The 22,548-nt window shown below is 41.4% G+C and overlaps 1 protein-coding gene across 1 annotated transcript in view; it reads right to left on the reverse strand.

Annotated features, from left to right (window-relative positions):
- Positions 1–253: 253 nt before the first annotated feature.
- Positions 254–22,548, reverse strand: part of Lamc1 (laminin subunit gamma 1) — a 114,910-nt gene continuing 92,615 nt past the window's right edge. Inside the window, exons 14-28 of the mRNA XM_013157832.2 lie at positions 19,393–19,638; positions 18,765–18,918; positions 18,087–18,229; positions 16,963–17,141; positions 15,809–15,965; positions 13,443–13,648; positions 12,811–12,890; positions 11,584–11,721; positions 10,454–10,598; positions 9,519–9,668; positions 9,219–9,333; positions 7,989–8,188; positions 6,539–6,697; positions 5,148–5,247; positions 254–3,181 (exon numbers count right to left, since the gene is read on the reverse strand). Of these exons, the coding sequence (XP_013013286.2) occupies positions 2,925–3,181; positions 5,148–5,247; positions 6,539–6,697; positions 7,989–8,188; positions 9,219–9,333; positions 9,519–9,668; positions 10,454–10,598; positions 11,584–11,721; positions 12,811–12,890; positions 13,443–13,648; positions 15,809–15,965; positions 16,963–17,141; positions 18,087–18,229; positions 18,765–18,918; positions 19,393–19,638 (2,429 nt within the window). The 3' untranslated portion in view covers positions 254–2,924. The remainder of the gene's footprint in view (positions 3,182–5,147; positions 5,248–6,538; positions 6,698–7,988; positions 8,189–9,218; positions 9,334–9,518; positions 9,669–10,453; positions 10,599–11,583; positions 11,722–12,810; positions 12,891–13,442; positions 13,649–15,808; positions 15,966–16,962; positions 17,142–18,086; positions 18,230–18,764; positions 18,919–19,392; positions 19,639–22,548) is intronic.

The raw sequence follows: 22,548 nt of genomic DNA on the forward strand, positions 1-22,548 counted from the left end.
GTCTGCTTTTGTGCTCCATGAGCAGAGATGAACAGCTATAACTGAGAATGTATCTGTAAAGTCTAAAATACTTGTGTAGCTCTTTACAAAAGATTTCCAACTTCCGGGTTATATTGAAGGATCCCAATTTGACAAAGGTTAAAAAAAAATTCTCAAAAGTCACCCAAAGACACTACAAAGCATCTGCCCATTCATTACAGTTTTAGAACAAATACCTTATGTCCCCAGCCCCACACTCAGGCCACACCAAATATAAAGGGTTACAAATATTCAGATTTTATTATAAATAAAATACTGGTTTTTTAAAACATAAAAAATGCCAAGTGTTGCATTTTATTAAACACCCTGGACAGCAAGACTGCAGAGGTTAAGGCAAACAGCTAAAGTGAAGGCACATATAACAGGGCCACAGCTGGAATCGAAAGGAAAAATTCCAGGGAAAAGAAACAGGATTTTCCCCCCTGTGACACCCAACATTCTGCAGCAGCCATTCTGTCAACTTGATTACACAAAATACAGATAACTGGAGCTGTACAATAAAAATAATGGCTATATTGCAGGACCGACTGTAGTTAAGGCATCGTTTTGTAAAGAATTTTCATTTCAAAAATATACTTCTGTTTAAAAATACACTACACAGATGGAAAAGAAAAAAAAACCAAATTAAAAAGTCCCATGAGGGACTAAGACTTGCTCGAGCATCCCTGGCAGTCTATTTTTAATTGTTTTCCTGCAACTAGGACCAAAATGCATGTTAGGATATGGCCACTTAGTAAGAGAAACTAGCCTGGAAACGTCAGTGTAAAAACTTGGCAAGAAAGAGCCACACCTCCTGTGAGAGTTCAAGGCAGGAGAGAAGTGAGTGGAAATCTCAGGGTGTGCCAGGTCAAAGCTTTTATGGTAAACTATGGTGTACCCCAAGGACATCCAGGTCCATGTACACCAGCTCTTCCCGTCTACCCAGCAGTTAGCACTGTTCCCGATGCCCTAAAAGTACAAAGTCATGGCACGCTCCCCTACAAAACTGGCTCAAAGAATTCCCAGAAAGGGCATTTCCAGCTTATTCCTGGCTAGAGCCACAATGGTGTCAAAGAGTCCCTTGGCAAACTCTCCTGATCACGCTGTACCCTGTCAAGCGGGCATTCCCGCTCCAGCACAGACGTCGCAATCGGCGTGAGGCCATGGCTTAGGATCATCAGGACCACAGCGAAGATGTCCTGAGTCAGGGCAAGGGGGAAAGCCGGCTGATACTCATGTTAGACAGTGGACATGCTGCGAAACAAGGCAGAGAACAAAGTACAGCAGAAACAATGCGTTAGAGCTCCAGATGGAAGGCAAGACGGTATGGATATTGTGCCAGTGAAGAGGGAAATGAAGCAAAGTGGACAGACAGTGCCATTCTAGAAACAGGAGCAAGTATATTTACATAAACTCCTTACTCTATAATCATGATAAAACAAAAAACAAAAAAAACCATTCACACAAAAATATAAATTTGAAATAATTAATAGCACCAGTGTGTCAGATAATAGTTTCTTTCCCCCGCTACGCAAAGTACAAAGTTGCATAGTGTTAAAGGCTATATATGAATCTCAAAGGCAGGTCGGTAGGAGGAAAGGGGGTGTGTGGCAGGATCTGTCACACTGTGGTCTCACAAGAAAACCACAGAGCTGAGCACTAAGGGTGAGAAGCCCACTAGGAAACTCCACATACGGTTCTTCCTCGGCGTGCGGAGCAAAGGGTCAGAGTGGGTTGGTTCACAACGTGCGGGACTAGATGGTGTCGGCAGCTGTGTGAAATACCGACAGCAAGCATTTGCCACCAGGGCTTGGCAAACAGTGTGTGAGGAATTCCAGAAGATGGAAACATCAGAAGAAAACTGGAGCTAAGGGTCAAACGTTTCTCTCTCCAACAGAAGGGAAAAATCCCACATTAGATTCTGACACTACAACTTGTGTGTGTTTGATCCCTTTGTTAGAAGAGACTGGGACATTTTTTTGTTTGTTTGTTTGTCCAGATCTTAGGGAACAATTGTTCCCTTACAGATATTTTAATACTAGTTCCAAGACTAACATACTTAGGAAAAAAAACCCTAAGAATTAAAGTTGGAAAAACTTTTAGTGGTTATCATATCCCTGTTGTTTCTTCTGTGTAGCTTTCACTTATCAGAACATTAAAAGATGTCTACTAGTCTAGTGGTGAGTGTCAGCTGCCCAAAGATCTGAAAAAAGTTCGTCCTCCTAGTCATTATGAATACATGAGAAAATCTTCAGTTGACTTCTGCCAGGTTCTCCTGGAGACTCTCATACATCACCGTATCCTTACCCGTGGATGGCTCAGTGTCCTAAACTCAAACAGCTAGCACGACTGATGGATGGCTACTGACATTCTAATGACCAATACCTTTGGCACAGATGTTTATTTCCTTTTGCTTAAAAGGAGTAGGGTAGAAGATGCTGATGCATTTTCTTTATCCATGGACTGGGTATACTGGCCATCACAGTGCTACGATGAGTAGCCAAACTTTTCCTTCATAGAAACAAGGGTACTGAGGCTGAGGAAGTTCTGCTGGTATCGATGCGAGAGGGGGCAGGCTGCCTGCTCTGCCCTGGCACTTGCAGGTTCACAGAAGTGTTTAGGCCACTGCAGGATGCCATGTCCTCACGCAAGTCAGGAGAGAAAGTGTGGGTAAGGTAGCGACATTAGTGGAAGAGAGACTTTATTACAGATAAAACCCTTTGTTCCCGGTTCAGGATGTGTAACTTGCTTCTCTTTAAACTCTGTGACTTTTCTGGTTCGAAAGGACAGTGATGGAGAGCAGCAGAGAAGTGGGGGTCTGAAAAATGTCATCTTTGTGTCAAGGCACTCTGTGGCCTCACAAGCGTCCCCCTGTCAGGGGATGCTGCCTTCCGGCTCGCCCAAGGCTAGGGCTTCTCAATGGATGGGGTGTTGAAACAGCCAGACGGTAAAGTCTTCTTGATGTCCTCCAGGTTGCGAATGTCCTTCATGATCTCCTCGATATCTCGGTTATAGTCCATGATGGCAGCCTCCTGCTTCCTGGCTTCATTCTCCAGGTCTGACACTTTCCTATCAAGGTCATTGGCCTTCATTTCATCTTTGGCTTTGCTCAAGGTACCTTCGATCTCATTTATCTTATTCAGGTCCACTGTGTCCAGCTGCCCTGTAAAGCCAGAGGGAAAGATGCATTCGGTAAGAACATCACTTCGTAACAACTGCCACTAGCTTCTCTAGAAACTAAGCCAGCAGCTGCTAAGACATGAAAATCGTCCTGCCTTGCAGGTGGCTATTGTGTACTGGGGAACAAACAATGCGAACAAGGCACACAGTGGGGGAGGTCAGAGACAGCATTAATACTGAGCCAGGATTTGAGGGTTTTTTCTGAGAAAAAGATTTTAAAGAATGTTTTCTAAATGCACAGCTACAGTGTTCTAGACCTTCAGCTTCCCTTGTGCTTCTGAAGGTCACCTGGTGACATCTCATTCCTTTCAGGTTTATACATGTAATCTGTATGTCACTTTGGTGTCATCTGAAGAACAACAACAAAAACCCTCAAGACAGAATTCCGAGCTCTTAGATTTCAGGAAAGATAGGTTGGTTTTAGGATTTACCTTTTTTGAGGAGCCAGGCTCCACGGAACCTTCTCATGGAAAAGGACCAAGGTTGAAATGCTGAAGTAACTTCAGCGAAGCTTTACTTTTTAAAAAAGTAGCAAAAGGAGAAGTTCTTTGGAAAGAAGTTTCTCCACAGTAAACAAAAGGAGACACAAACAACAGCACTTCATGCATATTTCACTTGATTAAATTTTCCTAAGACTATTTTACCTTCATGGTTTTCAGATGTTAAATAATTTGCTAAATTTTGCGTAACTTATAAGCAACAAAGGCAGTCTAACTTAAGCCTGATTAATTATGAAGTCCTGCTCTTCTCTCTTACTTTCATTTTAGATTCATCTTCTCATAAATAATTATTCTTGATATTTGAGACAGATAAATCTCCTTCACCTAAGAAAAAACTCCACCAAACAAAACACACCGATCTTTAGCAGCTATGTCTAACCCGCAGCCTGCCTTTTTTCCTTTTTTGTGTGTGAAAAAGAACTGCCATGGGCCACATATAAAGCATGTAAAATGGTTAATGTATGTAAATAACAAAACTTCCTCTAAATATTTATTATAACATACTTAAAAAAGAGGTCTAGAAAATTAAAATATAAAGAGTCTGGCCTATAGTATTACTACCTTATTATGGAATCTGGTAAAAGTATATCTGTCCTAAAATAAACACTGCTCCTATTCTAAACACCCTAGATTAAAAGAATGTCTTAGTGTGCTTACATTTCCTTGAAAAATGAAGGTCTTTTTTCTTTTTGGACATAAAAGCTTTCACCTAATCAAATTGTCTTTTAGTAAGCAAATAAAGAGAATTCTTGGCAATGAAATCATGGCCATGTAAAAGTATTTTTATTCTAACACTGAAATTCTTTTCTTTAAGTCCTTAAAACATGCTCTTAGGATGAGTTAAAATTATTGTTTAATTGAACCAGGAACCTGGACCACAAATGAACCTCATTAGCCAGCAACTTATACACAAAACATGATGACAGCCCTAAGAGCGTGCTGTTTCATTTAGGGCAACATCTATGAGAGGCACCTCGTAAGCTCTTGCACAATAATACAATTTAAAGTCATGGTTCAGTTCACACTCTGAAGCTGCTAAACATACAAAAAGTATTATAATTCAAGTCTTTCTTGAAGGTCCTACCATGAAAGACACATACTTATTTTATAAGGCATTTATTCATTTGCTTATTTCAGTGGGAGGAGGTTTGTGACAGGTTCTCATTATATAGTTCAGCCTGGCCTCAAATGACTGTATAGCCCCGCTGGCCTTAAACTCGTGGTGATCCTCTTGCCTCAGTCTCCCTAGTGCCAGGATTACAGGCATGGGCCACTATGCCTGTTTTATAAGGCATTTTTAAATAAGCAAGAGATAAAAGAAATGTGAGTAACTGATGAATCACTTCAAAGGGATTTACATACTAATCTTCCTTTCAATTAACTACATCAGATCCCAGAAACAGCACAAAGGGTACAGAGACTGACCAACCCGACCCTATGGCCACTTACCCAACTGCTCCAAGAGGTCATTAATCATGCTGAGGAGATTGTTGACGGAGTTTTTGGCCTTTCTGGCATTGATCTCAGCTTCCTGCGCGGCCTGTGATGCCTGTAAGGAAAAAGGGATAAATGATGCAAATAGTTCTGTCTTCTTTGACTATTTTCCCTACAGTGAGCCTACAAATCTCATTTCTAGATGCTTTCCCCTTTTCCAACTCATGAAATTATAAGTTCTGACCGCAGGTTTTGTTATTTGGGGTGAATTTTTAGGTTAAGGATGTTGCCGTTCCTTCTCTATGGAACAGTCATAAACAATCAGTGTGCCAGTACTATTAAATCTGTCTTTAAAAAAATCAGCAATATCTCCTTCTTCCACTTTCTTACATACGAATACATGGAGGTAGATTCATAATAATACTCACCAAGCAGAAACAGCTTATTTTATAAAGATGAATTTTAGAACCGAAAACATGTCCTTCAAGGCATCCTTAGGAATTTGATTATTAGAAATGTCCTCTACTTGGAAAATTTTCATAAATAAAGGAACTTTTCATGTAAATTCCCCCTCTATTTGCAACCACCTAACAACAACCCTTCCCCAGCAACTCATTTATCGGGCTGATATACTTTACAATTTCAAAATCAACCAAAGGTAAATATATTTGGGAAAATTCCACGAAACCTGAACAAACACTCTGTGCATGAGTCACCAGGAAACAGCAGTGGAAGAGGAAATGTCTAAACATCAGAAACCAGATGCTCTTATAAGGAAACCTAGTCAGGATACAAATGAGTGGCTTTGAGCTCTCACCACAACACCACATCCCCTAGTTTTGAGGTCAAGACAACACAAGCATTTTGGGGATCAAAACAATGTGAAAATGTTAAAGAGAAAAAGAAGGGAGGCAAAAAGCCTTCCCGAGTAAATGATTAGTCTCCATTCACACAGCGCTGTGCCTGCTGAGCCAGCACAGACCTCCCGCACTGCAAGGGAGAGTGGGACAGGACAGAGAACTCATACGTGTTCAACCTGCGGGTCCCAGGCTGCAAGAACAACCATAACCCTCACACTCTGCATTAAAACACACACTGTAACAGACTCGGGCAATGCTGGAAGAAGGAAGGCTCTCCTTTCTAAGTGGTAGTACTCTTTTTGCTTTCTTTCATTTTTTTGGTATCAGGGATCACCGCATGACCTCGTGTTTGCGAGGCAGGTACTTGTGCCACTGAGCTACATTCCCAGCTCCCCTTTTTCTTTTCTGGTACCAGGAATCAAATTTAGGACCCTGTACTTCTATGTAAGCTAGAACCCAAATCTTGACCAGAAAATGCAATGAAAAGCAGAAGTCCGTATGCTTCCTTCACATCTAGCCATGAGCAAAAAATGCCGTGGCCCTTACCATGCCCGCCATCATCATGTCCTGGTCCGCGGCGTCCTGCTTTCTCTTCAGCTCTCCCTCTGCTTCCTGCAGCTGTCTCAACATGTTGTTCACTTCATTATCCAGATCTGTAACCTCTGTGAAGGTCTGTTCTGCCTCTGCCTTGGTGCTGGTAGCATTCTGAGCACAAAATAAGCACGTTGCAGATTTTAAAAAGCTTTTTCTTTTTGCAAGTATGCTTCTGCTCTTTTTATAAGTTTTGCCCTTTGATAATTGTTGAAAGGACTCAGAAAGCCAATCCAGAAAAAGTAGTACAGTAATTCACACTATTTTATGATTTATTTGGGCTCCAAGTTAATAATTACAGAAAATGATACCTAATGATGCTATTTAATATCTAATAATATAATACTACCTAACATCACAGCATTTTATATTTTATAAAGCACAATCATTTCTATTTTCTTTTTTCATCTTTGAAATTACTTGGTCTACTACATCCATTTTTAGTTGAGCTCACACAGCTAGCAACTAACAAACATTCTTTCACTTGGATAATTTTAAAGTTAGCCTGCCTCTTCTGGGCAGTTCATAATGTACAAAAAGGCCACAATCCTGAAATAGGAGTATTTCATAAAATATTGTATAATTAACCCCAAAGCAAACTGTCCTAAAGAAACTAAGACTTTTCTATAGTTCTTTTTTATTTATTTTTTGGGGTCTCTTTGAGACAGGCTTTCACTATGTAGTTCAAGATGGCCTTGAACTCACTATGTAGCCCAGGCTGGCCTTGAACTCGCAGGGATCTCCTGCCTTAGCTGCCCAAATGCTAGGATTACAGACATGTGCCACCATGCCTGGCATTTCTGTAATTCTTAAACTAGTTTTAGAATTGGCTCCAATCTCTCTTTTAAATAAAACAAGAAGACTGCTCTTTCAATATGAAAAGGCCAGCATAAATGAATGACTCTTCAAGATGAATGTAAACAGCCCTGCAGGGTCACTACATAAAGTGATACAGGAGGGGCTTGAGTAGGGCAAAGAGGGATTTAAAAGTTGTGTATAGCACTCTGCCTAAGACTAAAAAGAAAGGTTACCTGTCTAGGTCCAAAAAACACATTTATCTAGGAAACACCTCATTTTTTTTGTGGAAAGGAGCCCTATGGCCTTGGAAACCCTACCCCTAAAATAACTTAAGACTGCCACACTAAGACCTGGAACTTTTTAAGAGCCTTTTTACTGCTTTCTTCTACTCAATGTAGTTACCTGCTCTATCTAAAAGACTAGATTAGGGTAGGGGTGGTGGTAACCGGGGATCAAACTCATGACCCTGTAATTGCCAGCAGGCACTTATGCCTGCTGAGTAAATCCCTGGCCTCTCAAGGCTAATTAAAAAAGGAAGCAGACAAGCATCGATCACGCCCGTTTTCCTGGAACCCGAGAGCTGGGAGCGGGTGGCGGGTGCCCGCACCTTCTGGACGGCGCTCGCGATCCTCTCCGCCTCGTGAGCCTTGTTCTTGGCCTCGGCGGCGTCGGCCGCGGCACTGCCCAGCGCCAGCCGCGCCTCCCGTGTCTTCTCGTCGGCCTCCGTGATGGTCTGGTCGATGGCGGGAATCCGCTTCAGGGCCTCCTCTGCGGCCGTCTTGTTATCGTTCACCCGTCTATCGAAATCTAAAGTTCAAGGAATGCACCCGAACTGAATTCCAACAAGTGAAACAGCGAGCCTTTCTGGGAGCTGCGCATGGATTGTTTTACGAGCAATAAAAGTCAGCCAGAAAAATGAGGAACGGCCTGGGTTGAAATTTTAGAAGAGTAAAAGCACATGCGCATTGCTGCGTGCAAGGTTTCCTGGGAGTGGTCCCCTGAACACCACGTATTTCGGGAAAGAGTTCTTACTGCAAAGTCTAAGGCAGAGCGAGTGCGCCTCGAGCACTAGCGAAAGCGTGTTTGTGGCATGTCTGCACGGAGCTAAAGCCCTCTGGCCCTGTCTGTAGGTCTGTATCATGTTATAAATGATCGAGGCTGATGGCTAAAGAGGTTTCTTTGTGGAGCAAGGATTTAAATGCAGGCCCACTGACACCAAGGCCCATACTTTCAATCACTACCCTACAGTGCCTCCTTTATAGAACCTATGGTTATTCTATCAGAGGTGAATCCAGAGCTACACAGTGAATCTGGCACATTTCGTTTCTAAGTAGGGTAAAGAAAGAGAAAAACAAAGAATTAAATGTCACTGCCAGAGAAAGGCTAAAGCTCTCCATTTACCAATGTGAAGTCAGTTGAATAAGCAGATTTTGATTACAGGAGTTAGTTCAACAAAAATATGCCTTTTTCTAGTTTACATCTTCGAGTATATACAGGGGTAAAATGACACAAGCACTAGGATTCTTTCTAAGCACTTCAGTATAAGAAAGGGAGGCTGGGACTGGGGATACAGTTTGATGGGGATGCAGAGGGCTAGCCTAGCACTCGTGAAGCCCCAGGTTGGATGCTCAGCGTAACAGCAAAGCGCAGGATGTTGATGAAGTACAATGAAAATCATGGTAACTGCTAACTGTAAACAGGCAGACAGGGTACACTATTATTTTTCACTCTGTGCATGCGTGAAGAGCATTATGCGAACACTAAAACGACATGAAAAAGAAAAGAAAAAGGAGTGGAAGAAGCAAACGATGCGCCCCGTTACTTGCCGCTCTGGTACCTTTCAGGTTGTTGAGAATGTCATTGGCTTCCTGCAAGGTGTTTCTTCCCTTTTTAGCAGCTTCCTCAGCAAGAGCCTTGGCAGCATCGGCGCGGGCCAGGAGCTGGTCGGCAGTCTGCAAAGGTACGGCAGGTCAGGAGACAAACCCTCGCAGGCCACTCCTGCCCTCTCCTGACACACAGGCCGCCTCGGAGCGCTCTGGGTTGCTGTCTCCGTGACTCTGGTGCCACGAGAGACACTGCTTGACCAGGGTGCAATCTCTTGCCTCCAGAAAGGAAGTGATCTGAAAATCAGACCGACCTGCTGTTCAACTTTTCCACTCTCCAGAAGTTTCTTTACTTCCAGTTCCTTCCCACTCATGTCTTCTCTTAGGTCCTCATAATCCTTTAACTTCTGATCAATCAGACGATCTAGATCTGCAGCTTCTTTCTTTATTTTATTGGCTTCATTCTATGAAAAAGCAAATAATTTTCAAGCTTCCCTTGTATCCCCTCTCCTGTCACCTGCCTCCCCAGCCCTCCCTCCTACAACTGCCACTGTTCTGATGGCTATCACTGCAGAGTGGGCTGGAATATTTTCAATTTCAAACACGTGGAATCAGTGTGCATGTATCTGAAGAGATCTAAACTCTCAGGATGGCAAGTCAATACCTCACACACAAAAATGACATTTAGAAAGGTATAGATAGTAAAAGATATAAATTGTAAAAGACAACGTAAGATAGTAAAATTTTAAGTCTGATTTTTAATGCAAAAATAAACTTAAACAGAGTTTTGTAGAAGGAGACATGACTAGAGTACAGACATGAAATAAAATGCTACCAACTCGCAAATGTTTAGCCTCCTAGCATCCTGATACAGCTCTTTCATTTAAACCATCCTTTTGTTATTGTTCCCAGGTCTCCAGCAGATACGATCTGGAGTAAGGGGTTATAGACATTGTGTTCTAAGTAATTCCAATGTATTATAATTTGGGTGCATATGAAAGATTCAGGATAACACCTATCACCAAAGTATCCCTCACTAATGTTAATTAATAACTTTTATAGTTATCAACATTAAATTATAGCAAGATTTTTTTTTTACCTCAATGAGTTCTACAAATGTACTGAAAACAGAACTCACTGAGTCACCTGAAGGGTGGATGAGGGACACTGGCCATCAGTCAGGCTCTTACAGAGACCAGAGGGATGGGATGGGTGTGAGGGTATCGGTGACAGCCAGCACAGTGCATACCTCCAGTGCCTCTGAGTCCACAGGGGCCAGCTGAGCCACACTGGCATAGATTTCCACAGCTTTGTCACCAGCCTGCTTGGCCTCCTCATGGACGCGGGCAGCTTGCTTTTCTAGATCCTCTGAGATGTTCTTTGCTTGTTCATACCTAAGGAACAAATTATATGCTTTAATAAAAAGACAACTGCTTTTAGCATATTAATGTTATTCAGTTTCAATATAGTTTATATCATGATAATATTCTCAAAACCGCAAGGGAAATGTTACATTAAAATGCTTTCACTTAATACCAACATTTGACTGAAATTTACATTTCATCTCATTACTTGAATTTATAATATACAATATAGGTTGAGCATTTCAAAGACAAAGTAAAATTCAAAATGCTTCAAACTCTATTAAATTCTTTATTTTATTTTATTTATTTATTTTTTGGTCTTTTTCATTTTTTATCGGTACTGGGGATCGAACTCACGACCGCCTGCTTGCAAGGCAGGTGCTTATGCCGCTGAGCTAAATCCCCAGCCCCTTAAACTCTATAAATTCTTGAGTACCAACATGATGCCATAAGTGAAAATTTTCACATCTGGCCTCATGTGATGGGTCACAGTCAAACTTCATGAAAACATATGAAATTTTGGCTCTGAGTATAAATTGCATATGAACATAGGTGAATCTTGTGTTTCGACTTGGGTTCCTGCCATGAGACAGCTCATTATGTATATACAAATATTCCAAATTCTGAAAACGAATCCAAAATTCAAAGTTCTTGTATCAAGCATTTCAGATAAGGGATTCTCATCTTGTAATTTCTTATTTTAGACCTCTGAAAGATTTGTAGTTCATGTTTTGTCTACTTGATCATATTTTCTGTCTTAATTTTTCATTTATGCAGAATTTTAAGCACTGTAACTAGTCTTGTTACCATTCTCCACAGGTACTGTAATAGGATCAAAAAAAGAATCTCTGTGGCTCCATAGTCCCTGTTGGAATTACTCTTCTATTTCAAAAGCATGATTAACAAAAGAGACCTTACTGCATGAATGCGTGCCTTGAATCCGTAAGTCTCCATTGAACTAGTGTTACTTGAACAGTATCAAAAGGGCTGTAAACCAGCTTAAAATTATACTCACTTCCTATTAAGCTCTTCAATCTCAACTGCTGTTTGATTTTCTCCTGCCAGAGTCCTCAAAAGTAGATTATATGCCTCAGTTGAGGTATCATTGGCTGTCTTTGCTACTCGTACGATGTCATCAGCTTCTTGTTTATGGCTGTACACAAGAGGAAAAATAAACTATGAAGCAGATTACCTGACAGGGAAAAAAGTGAAGTTTAGGTAATTTTTATTTTATTATAGAGTCTGCCAAAAATTTTATATACACATTAGCAGTTCACCATACTAATAAATGTCTGGAGCTAATGGCCACCACTTTGAGAACCTCTTATAATTATAGAGGCCAAAAGTAACTTGTATTAATCTCATGATCTCTCAATACATTTAGTATTAAAATATTTACAGAAGCTTTTCTTCTGATACACACATTTGTTATGGCTTGTGGTTAGATGTCCCCTAAAGCTTCATGCTTTAGGAGGGGTTTTTTCAGAGGTGACTGGATCTAGAGTGCATGACAGAGTCGTGGTACAAGGGTGCGAGGATTTAGGGTATGAATGCAACCACCCTTCATGGGGCCCACTGTAGCCTGGACAAAATGTAAGGGGCAGAGAGAGGCTTACTGCTAGTTATTTGCAGTTCATGGCTTGATTTGCCACCTTCTGTCCCATATGAACTGCTTCTCCTCTGCAGTACCTATCGGCCACACCACCCTACCCCGGAGCCAGCCAATGATGGACTGAAACCCCTACAAATTGGGGCTAAACAAACCTTTCCTCCTTTAACTTTGGATGTCAAGTATTTTGTCTCAGCAATGAAAAAAAGTAAGAGAACTTTTTTTTTAGATACATACTAAGGTGGTCAGAAATCTAAAAATACTGAAAAGATCTCATTCATTTGGAACTTTGCAATCCTTCTGGTGGAGCTAAATTTATAAACATTACTCTCTAAACTGAGAGTGAATACTGTCCACATAAATTAGTGGCATAAAATTTATAGGAATAAACATTTATATTTACTTAACCTTCATGGTTTTGAAGTTAAAAGTCTATAAAAAATAGTAATCTTTTTCTTCAAACTGCTGCATTCTAATAAAACAAACATTAAATTTCAAAGTAAAAGGAAGATGGGACGCATTTCAGAAAGGAGAGCGAACTGTGCTTTGGGAAGTATCTGTGAGATGACACAGGACCACAAGGGGAAGGAAAGTTGCGCCCTGACAGCCAGAGAGTGGGGGTTTGCAGGTTACCGTTCAGCAAGCTTCCGGGCCTCCTCTGCCAAGAGAGTCATGTTGTTCGGGTCCCCCGTTGACTCTGGTTGAGTGATTGACTAAAGAGGAAATAAAGCATTTAGTCTGGAAGGACTGAACTGTTTAAATTTCACAAAGCGAGGGTCAAAACTAAATTTTTATTAGTGTTGAGGGCAAAAAGAATGCTTATTTTCAGAGGTATTTGACATCAACACTTTTCACTGCAAATTATTGCTATTTCCAGGAAGGGTAAAGATGATGAATTTTCTCAGTACCAAAAAAGGAGCAAAAGTGGGGAGAAAAACCCTAGACGCCACTGGGGGATTCTTTTTGGTTGTTTTTGTTTTCTGATAAAGGGTTAAACTTACTATGTAACAAGGCCAGCCTCAAACTCTAACAATCCTCCTGCTTCAGCCTTCTGAGTGCTGGAATTACAGGTATGCACCACCACACCCAGCCAATTTTTTATCCTATCTATATTATTACAGAACGAATGTGAGTAATATGGTTTTCTTTCTCTACAGAGGAAGATGAGAGGAGCAGAAGAACCACTCCATTGCCATTAACAGACTTGTAGCAACACATGACCAAAGGGCTCCCAAGCCTCCCCTGAGATCTTTCTGATCACTCACCACATTGGCAACGGCGACTTTAGCTTTCTCGAGTTCTCTGGAAGCGATTTCAATCAGCTGCTCTGTGCTCTCTACTCGGGCACGCGCCTGCTCAGCCAGGTTCCCAGTCTCTTCAATGGTATTGCGGATATTCTGCAAACGGCTAATCTGGCTGTGCAAGGTGTTATTTACTCTCTGAAGTCGACTCATCAAATTTTGGTCTACATCTGAAATGGTATTGCACAAGAAAGTACCATAAATTAGCTGCATGAAATCTGAGGCACTGGGTATTTTTTATTTTTCAAAACAGCATCTGTGTGACAAGTTTTCCATGCTCCTTCACACCTACACTGTTAGATTTCTTACACCAGGCTCCAACTGTATGTCTCTCTGTCCTACCTGACTCTAAGCCCCCTTCTTTGTCCATTTTTTTTCTACTGAGGAGTGACTCTAGAGCCTTTACACTGAACTACATACCCAAGGTATTTTTAAATTGTTAAGCAGGGTCTCACTAAATTGCTAAGCTGACCTGGTGAGGCTCAAACTTGTGACCTTCTTGCCTTGGCTCCCCAAAGTGCTAAGATTACAGCATGCACCACTACCCCTGGCAAGTCCTGTCCTCACTCCTCACTTATATACCCACATTCTTACAGAGCGGTTGACAAAGAGAAGACAAGTGAGGAATGTCTGATGAAGGGAAGATTGATTTTGATATTCTAGCACATGCCAGATTTAATCATAAATACACGAAGTTGTTAAAAAATGCTGCCAGTCCTGAAAGCTAAATATATTTTAAAACTTGGAAAAATCTGCATTTAAAATAGACATTGACCTATTTGCCTGTTGGCAAATTCAACTCGCTTTGTATTTTAGGTACTTTTGGACTATCCCTCCCTTATGCTCTGCATATATAAGTAATTTCTTTCAAACTGATATCTGCTGCTAAATAGTTTTTCAAAGGGTCCTTTATTAATTATGTTCATTCAACTTAAACCTTATACTTGGGTCCTGAAAAAGCAAAGATAAAAGCACAAACAAACCAAGCCAGTCAGTATTAAATTCTCACATTATGAGGTTATATTCATATACAAAACCCAGTAATCGTATTCAAAATTGACCAATCCTTGGAACAAATAGAGAACCTAGAAGTAAACACACATTATCTACAGCAAACTAACTTTCAACAGTGTCGCTAAGGACATACACCAGAAAAGGGCAGTCTTCAATTAATGGTGTTAGGAAAGAAAGTTGGATATTCACACACAGAAGAATGACACTAGATCCCTATAGCTCAACTCATGAATTAAATGTAAGACTTGAAACAATAAACTGCTAAAAGAAAGCGTAAGGGAGATACTTTAGAACATCTGAATGGGCACAAGTTTTTTGGACAAGATCCCCAAACAACAGGAAGCAAAAACAGAAATAGACAAATGGGACTATGTCATACTGAAAAGCTTCTACAGTGCAAAGGAAAGAAACAACCTACAGAATCAGGAAAACATATGTGCTAATTATATATCTGACCTTGATATCCTGAATATGTAAGGAACTCCAAAAGCTCAATCACAAAGACCCAAATAATGAAATTTAAACACAGACAATGGACCTAAATAGACATTTTTAAGTGACATACAACCAACCAACAAGAACATGAAAACAATGTTTAAAATCACTAATTGCCAGAAAAATGTATGAAACAGGTATATAAAATTCTTTAAATTTGAAGATCAAAGTTTTTGGTATGATAGAAAATTACTTTATAGTATCTTAAAGTTTAAACTGATGTGTTGGTTTTCAAAATATTGCTTAAAAAACAAAATAGTTCATATTCTGCAAGTTTGAAAAGCCAGGTATGATGGCACACACTTGTAATCTCAGCACTTGGGAGGTTGAAGCAGAAGGATCTCTGTGAGTTCAACGCTAGCCTGGATACACAGTAAATTTTTTCACCACTAAATCCATTTTATTTCAATGAGAAACAAACTGAACAAGAAAATTTCAAAATGTCAGTCAGGGCAACAATGGTACACTGTACACTGTCATCCCCAAATCATTCACCCAGAGCACAAGACATCTGCATTCAATTGTCCAAACAATACCAGCACAAACCTTTCTCTTTAGTAAACTCAGAGATATCAATAGCATAACTACCTTAACTATTTTTTATATACATATTCATACACATACGCATGTTGTTTCAGCTTCTCACACTGAGACAATACATACATAGTAAGTTTAAGACCAGCGTGAATTACAGAGTGAGAGCTTGTCTCAAAAAGCATTAAAAAAAGTAAGAAATTAATTTATAAAATCATACTAATTACCTTTTAAACCCTGAATTAGGAACCACATCACAGATTTACCCACAGTTTACGTGCATTTACCTTTGACACCCTGGGCCTCACGAAGGAGGTCATTGACCTCTCTCTGTGCTTCCTTCAGTCTATCCTCAAAGGCTTGATCTGTCACCATCTCATCCCCCGTTCCTAGGTTTGCTATAAGACTCTCCAATTCCTGGAGTTTCACTCGATGATCAGCAACCTACATATATGGAGGAGGCAAAGAGAAAAAAAACTCAGCTGTATTTGCTGCAGGAATGACAGGGGCACTCTACGAACAGGTGGGTCTGAGGGCTCCAGATACACGGGTAAACATGTGACAAGGGTAGTTCTTCTGTATTTCTCTGACTTCAAAAAAAAAAACAGGGCCATTCCTCCGACTTTAAACAATGCCTGTTGATAATTTTTCAGTTCTGACCTTTCTGTTGAATATTAGATTGCTGTCTTAATTTTTCCACTGGGCTCTCTGACAACTACCTCAAACTTACCCAAATTTACACTTAAATTTCTTTTCTCTGGGTTATCTCAGTACAAAATGTCTGTAGCTACCTTAAGCAAAAATCTCAAGACTGATCCTGATTCTTTGCTTTCCCAATCCAAATCCAACCTGATTGAGGCTTCCTGTTTTACTCCACTCCTCACCTCACTCTTTATATTGCAGTCACAGTGTGCACCTCTTAAAAAACTGGATTTCTAAGCTTCTGGGAATTTCTTCAGTATACTTCCATCAGACTTGAGGTAAGACATAAATTCCTTATCAGTGCCATCAGTCCTGTTATAACCTGTGCCCACCAAACGCTGTAGTCTCATGAACTACGCCCTCTCCCTTCAGCAGGCTCTGGCCACACTAGTTTCTAGGCCCTTTACACAGGCTCCCCGCTGCCTGGAATGACCTTCTATTGCTTCTTACGTGGCTCATTCCCTCACACCCTCAAGAGCTTACCACACAGGACCTTAGGCCTTCTCCTTAGTCCTTTTCCAGAGTATTTCCCACAGTCATTCTCCATTTGTTATTCTTTCTAGCAGTTATCTCAATGTTTCTTGCTGGTTCATTTACTTTTATTATTTACCTGCAGACTGCTGGAACGTAGCCTTTGGGAATGGGCCCTATCTGTCTGTGTCACCACCGTCTCTGGGGCTTAGCATAGCAGGTTTCCAAGCAGCGTCTCGGAATGAACGAATGCACGCTGGCAGCTCACCTTTGCCTTTACCAGCCGGTAACAGGCCGGGCACTCCTGGCAGCCAGGCCAAGAGCGGTTGTAAAAATAGTTCTCTTCACACTGGTCGCAGCGGTTTCCCACAAAGCCTTCTCTGCACTCACAACGACCATCGTCTTTGCACTGGAGTGAAAGAGACCCCTCAGGATGACAGTCACAAGCTGTACAACGAGGGGAAATAGTACATAGTAAATAAAAGGAGGCCGCCGCATGCTTTTTCTTTATTCAAGACTCGTAACAAGAAGCTGATTATTATAATCATTATAAGTGAACTTTTAAAAAAAGGCCTATTCATGAGACATTACATGATTAAGTTCCCCTCTCAGAAAAGACATGTTTTTAAAGTAAAAATAAGCTTTAAAATAAAATGTCCATCCTTTGGGGCACATTTCATGTTATTAATAGTTCCAGAGATCATTAAACTAATTAATGCCCTTTCCATGCACTTCAGGAATTCATCTCTGCCTCCGACTATCCATTGCTTAGTAGTCCTCTAGGGACTGCAAAAACCCAAATGCTAATGCCTCTTACATTATTTTATAGTCTGTTTACTCACTTTGTTCTCTGAGCTGAGCAAGTGACTTTTGCTCCATTCCACAAGAGAAATCAAGGAATTCAGAAAGCAAAAACACCAAACTGTTCTAATTCCAGGCAAGTGTTTATGCCAAGGAGAAGCAGATGTTTATACGCAACTGTAGGGAAAGGGCCCCAAGGGTGGGAAGCAACTGCAGCCAGTGAGTCAACAAACGCAATGCAAAAAGAATTCTTCACTGTTTCGTTATCTCCATGATAAATGTGATCAATACGAAAGTTTCATTAAGCACAGTGGGCAAGCTCACTAATCAAAGGGAGATTCTTCTTTGGAACAACAAAGCATCAAAAATGCCATAAAAGAAAATATAAATAAGGTGGTTGCAAAGAGACTAGAGAGGTTGTCCATTTCCAGAGTTCTAGAAAAGAGCACCATTTCATGGACAAGAAGGTCCATGATGACTTAGGTACGGCTCAGACTCTAAAAGTGAGGTGGCTAGTCAGAGGTGCCAAAGTCCCTTCTAACTAGACTCAGAGGAGACTTAGGATTGCACGCCAACAGCAGCAGGCCTTACGTTTGCAGCCTTCAGGTCCGAACCCAAAGTGGTTGACCTCACAGCGCTCACAGTGCTGCCCAGTGATGCCAGGCTGGCACTCACACTGGCCAGTACGAATGTCACACTGCCCATTGGTGGAACCTAGAGCATGGCAGTCACACCTGAAAAACAAACACAGAATGTTTCTCGAGTAAGGAAAACAGACCTTAAGTAAAAGTTGTTGTTTTTCAGCACAGGACTGGTGTAATCTCTATCAGAAAATAGAATGTAGAAGGTTACTAAGTTTCTGAGGTTCAAGTTAATTTCTATGAGTGCTATTTAGGACCTCATTTTCAAGACTACCACTGCCACTGGTATTCTGAGCAGAGATGGTACTGTACTGTCATCGACTGGGCACTCAGACTTCCCGGGCTGCAACCCAGTAGGGTTTATTCTAAGCATCCCAGAAAGAACCTTGTGTTACTTTAAAAATGTTGTTCAGCTGATTCTGATATAGGTGGAGCCATTATGCTCCATTCCTTCATCCCATTAGCTTACTATAATTTCGAGTACGACCCTCAAGGATACATTTCCTGTATTAGGTATTCAAATCATTTGGAAGAAAAATCAAGTGAGCTAACAAGTGTAACTTACAAAACCTCACTGCCCGCACACAAAAAGTAAAGATGATGTCCACTAAAGGCACCGACGTCTCACCTCTCGCAGCCTCGCCCACTCTGCAGGTTGTAGAAGCCGGGGTCACAGACAGCGCAGTCCCGGCCAGACACATGAGGCAGACACTCGCACTGCCCAGTCACGGGGTTGCAGTCCCTCTGCTGCTTCACCGTCCCATACGGGTTACAACTGCAGTCTACGGCAGGAGACAGAGACAGCGCAGGGGACATCACCAGAGGAGAAGACTGAACGGCAAGCTACCCGAATAGCAACATTAGTGTTGCTCCATACAGCAGCCACTGCTCAGTCGGCTAGGAAGCATTGGAAATGTGGCTGACTGACCCGAACTGAGATGTGCTATAAATGTTGAAAATGTGCTACAATTACTGGATGGGGAGAAAAAATTTATATCTCACATATTTTACTCATTACTTATTAAAATAATATATTGGCTATTTTGGGTTGAATAAAATATATTAACTTCTCCTGTTTCTTTTTATTATTTTACTATGATGGCTGAAAAATTTTAAATTATACAAATTTTAAAATATAAGTCATCCTGTATTTTTAATGGACTGTACTACACTATATCAAACTATTGTCAGTATTCCAAAGGACACAGATGAAGTCACAGAGTACAGAAATTAAAGCACCTGACCGATGGCCGTACCTTTGCATTTGTCTGCTGGATTGGGAGCCAAGGGATTTCCAAAAAACCCATCCTTGCAGCGATCACAATAGAAGCCGGCAGTGTTATAGATGCACTTCAGGCACTCCCCCGTCAGGCGGTTGCAGTTCCCCACTGCGTTGGGGTCGATGTTGTCATTGCACTGGCACAGGCGGCAGAGCCTCACGGGGCCATTGTTACCCTGGGGGTCTCCAAAGTAGCCGTCATCACAGAGCTCACATCTCTTACCTAGGGATGAGACAGTCCATTGTTACAAAAGAAAACACTAGGGTTCCACAGGCAGCCTAGCGTGTCTGACAGCTGTGAGGGCAGCCGGGACCTGGCGGCAGCTGTGGCGCTGAGCCAGATCAGTGGAGGGACCTCCCACACCTCTCTATTTCCTCCTTAGAAGACAGGCAACCACGGTTATCCACCTCTCTTCAAATACTCTGACAACTAACCAAGACCATGTATTCAAAGCACTTTGTAAATGAATCAGACCCAAGGTTTATTCACCTCCAGTCCCCAGGAATGGCACATTCATATGCTTGCTTTACCTGATAATATTTTTAAAAGATGACATGCCACTTCGACCCCTGGAAGTCCCTCAAACAGAGAGAGCAGGATAATGCCCTGAAAATATAAAAGGCACCTGCTACCTCTCACATGGCAGTAACTAGTATGGAAACGGATATCTAGAGAATAATTTAGAAATCATCCATGGCCACCTGTTTCTGTTGGAGCTCAGGGGACAGAAAGGGAGACAGTCACAGGGCAAGTGCCCCAGAAAGGCCATTCACAGTGCTCAGCCAAGCAGCACTCAGAAGCCCCTACAGCCACGATGCAAAAGAACCTGGAACTTGGCTGCTGCTCAACATAGCTGCAGACCTTGGCATCATCCAGTGGTGCTGGTTTTACTGGCACATAGAAAATAAGGGTTATGGAGCCATGGAGGCTTCCACCAGATTTTAGAAGAAGCGCAGGTTAATAAAGATGCTATCACAGACATACAGGCAGAGTGTAGGAAACTACAAGGAGAATAGTACCTGGGATAGGTCCAGAGCCTGCACCTCAGCTACCAGAAACAGTCAGAAAGTGCTATTTGGATAAGGTCACCTGCCACAAGCTGAGACCTTTGATTTGAGGTCACCAACCCAAAGGACTTGTCAGAGAAAAGGCCTTGAAGTAAACACTCAGCCTTCACTGTCCTTCTCTCTGTTCGCCTCTATGTGCTTCCTGTTGTCTGAACCCCACAGAGGTGGGATTCGATGTAGCACACAGGTTTCATCATTTGGAGACAGGCAGAGAACAGATGTGGAGGGGTAAGTAAAGGCTTCCAGCCCACCACCCAGGCAGGCTGCAAGTGGTTACTGGTGCTCAGGAGAGAATGTTCAGGACTGAAGATGCAGATGCTGAAGTTATAGGCATCAGGAGGCTTTTGAACCCTAAAGAAGAGATCTGATCACTTAAAGGGGGAACACAGACAGCTTGCTATGAAAGCTCCCAGCCGACGAGCAGAGGTGATGGAAGGATATCCAGGAGAAGAACGGTTATATGAAAACAAGGAGAGGAAGTGGTACAGAAGGGGAGAAGGATGGGAGACAATGTTTGGAGCAGCTGAGAAAATGGGCAAGATGAGCACTGAAACGAACCACCGGATTTGACAAATGCAGACTGATGAGGCGAACAGAGAGTGTGGGTGGAGGTGGGGCCGGAGGGGAAAAAACAGGGTGTTGGAGAGGATGAGACACGAGGGACTCTTCTGGCCCTGATGTGAACAGCCACCAGACTCTCACTCAAATCTGTTTCCAGATTAGCATTCTGGCAGCATTTCAATTATGCTTTTTCATCCGACAATTGAGCTAGTCTAGAGATGTTTCATATTTTCAAAGTTATAAAACTTGCTTTGAATAAAATGCAAAACTAAAATTAGGTAGAAAAAGCTAGAACAGGGATCTGGTAGCCTATAAAAAAGCCCCTCCAAAATATGCTTTGGTAGCTCTGGCTAGTCTACCCTTTAACCGACAGTCTAGGATCTAGGTTTAAATCCTAGCTGTAACTTGTACATGACTCTGTGCAAGCATCATATATTTTCAGCCTTAGTTCCCCTTATCTTCCTTCCCCTCACTGGGAGATGTGCCTTCCTTTCTTCTCCTTTGGTACCCATATGTACATTCTTTTATCTGAACTAATCATGCTGCATTAAAATCATCTATATTTCCCTCCATAATTTATTCATCTTTGTATTCCCAAAGATATGCACTCAAGTTTATTGGAAAAAACAATTGTTAACATTTCTTTATCTTCAAAGATCATTTAAAAAGATTAAACTGTATGCATAAGAACTCAGTAACTATCACAGTTATTCATACATAATCTTGGAAAATCTGCTAAATGAGAAACATCTTTTACTCCTTATAATCTACCTCCTTCCAGTTAGCAAGTGCTTCCACTCACTCAACAAATAGTCATGGTTAATACTGTTCTTTATTCACAAACGAATAAAGCAAATTGTGTGTTTATAGTGCTTAAACCTGGGGGAAAGAATAAAAAGGAGATAGACAATAAACAAATTAAAAGTGTTATTAAAAAATGAAGCAGTGTATAAAGATAGCATTATTTTGATAAGACCTATACTGTTTTCATACAGACCTCTACCTCCACCATTCTCAAGAATTGCTATTCATCACTGTCTTCAAGCCAGGTGATAACTAAGCAAAATAAGTATATATCACAAATCTTACATAAGACAAACACAGTTAGGGACTAATATGTTTACAGCATTTTCCAAGATCTCAAGGAAAGGCTTCCTGTAGAAGAGATGCTTCAATTCACCCCATAGACAGGTAAGAGCTGGCAAGGGGAGGGCAGAGAAAGAAGTGTAGGATAGCATGCTGAAGAGAGGGAAAGCTTGCAGCAGACCAAAAAGCCAGTACATTTGAGCACTGGAGCCCAGGAAGGATGCAGCAGACACAGGTGCAAGGGCGGGTGGTAGGACCAAGGTTGCAGAAGTCTGTTGGGGTGGGACTGTGGAGAAATGATTTTTTAAGAAGTAGGACACAATACATATGAATATCAAGACATCACATGTATATCAAGACATTACTATGTATAAATTTATGTATCAGTTAAAAATCTTATTTTAAAAAGGCAGAAAAG

Source organism: Cavia porcellus, unplaced genomic scaffold (genome assembly GCF_034190915.1).
Source record: "Cavia porcellus strain 051 isolate PalLab524CR breed Dunkin Hartley unplaced genomic scaffold, mCavPor4.1 scaffold_29, whole genome shotgun sequence".
Taxonomy (NCBI): Eukaryota; Metazoa; Chordata; class Mammalia; order Rodentia; family Caviidae; genus Cavia; species Cavia porcellus.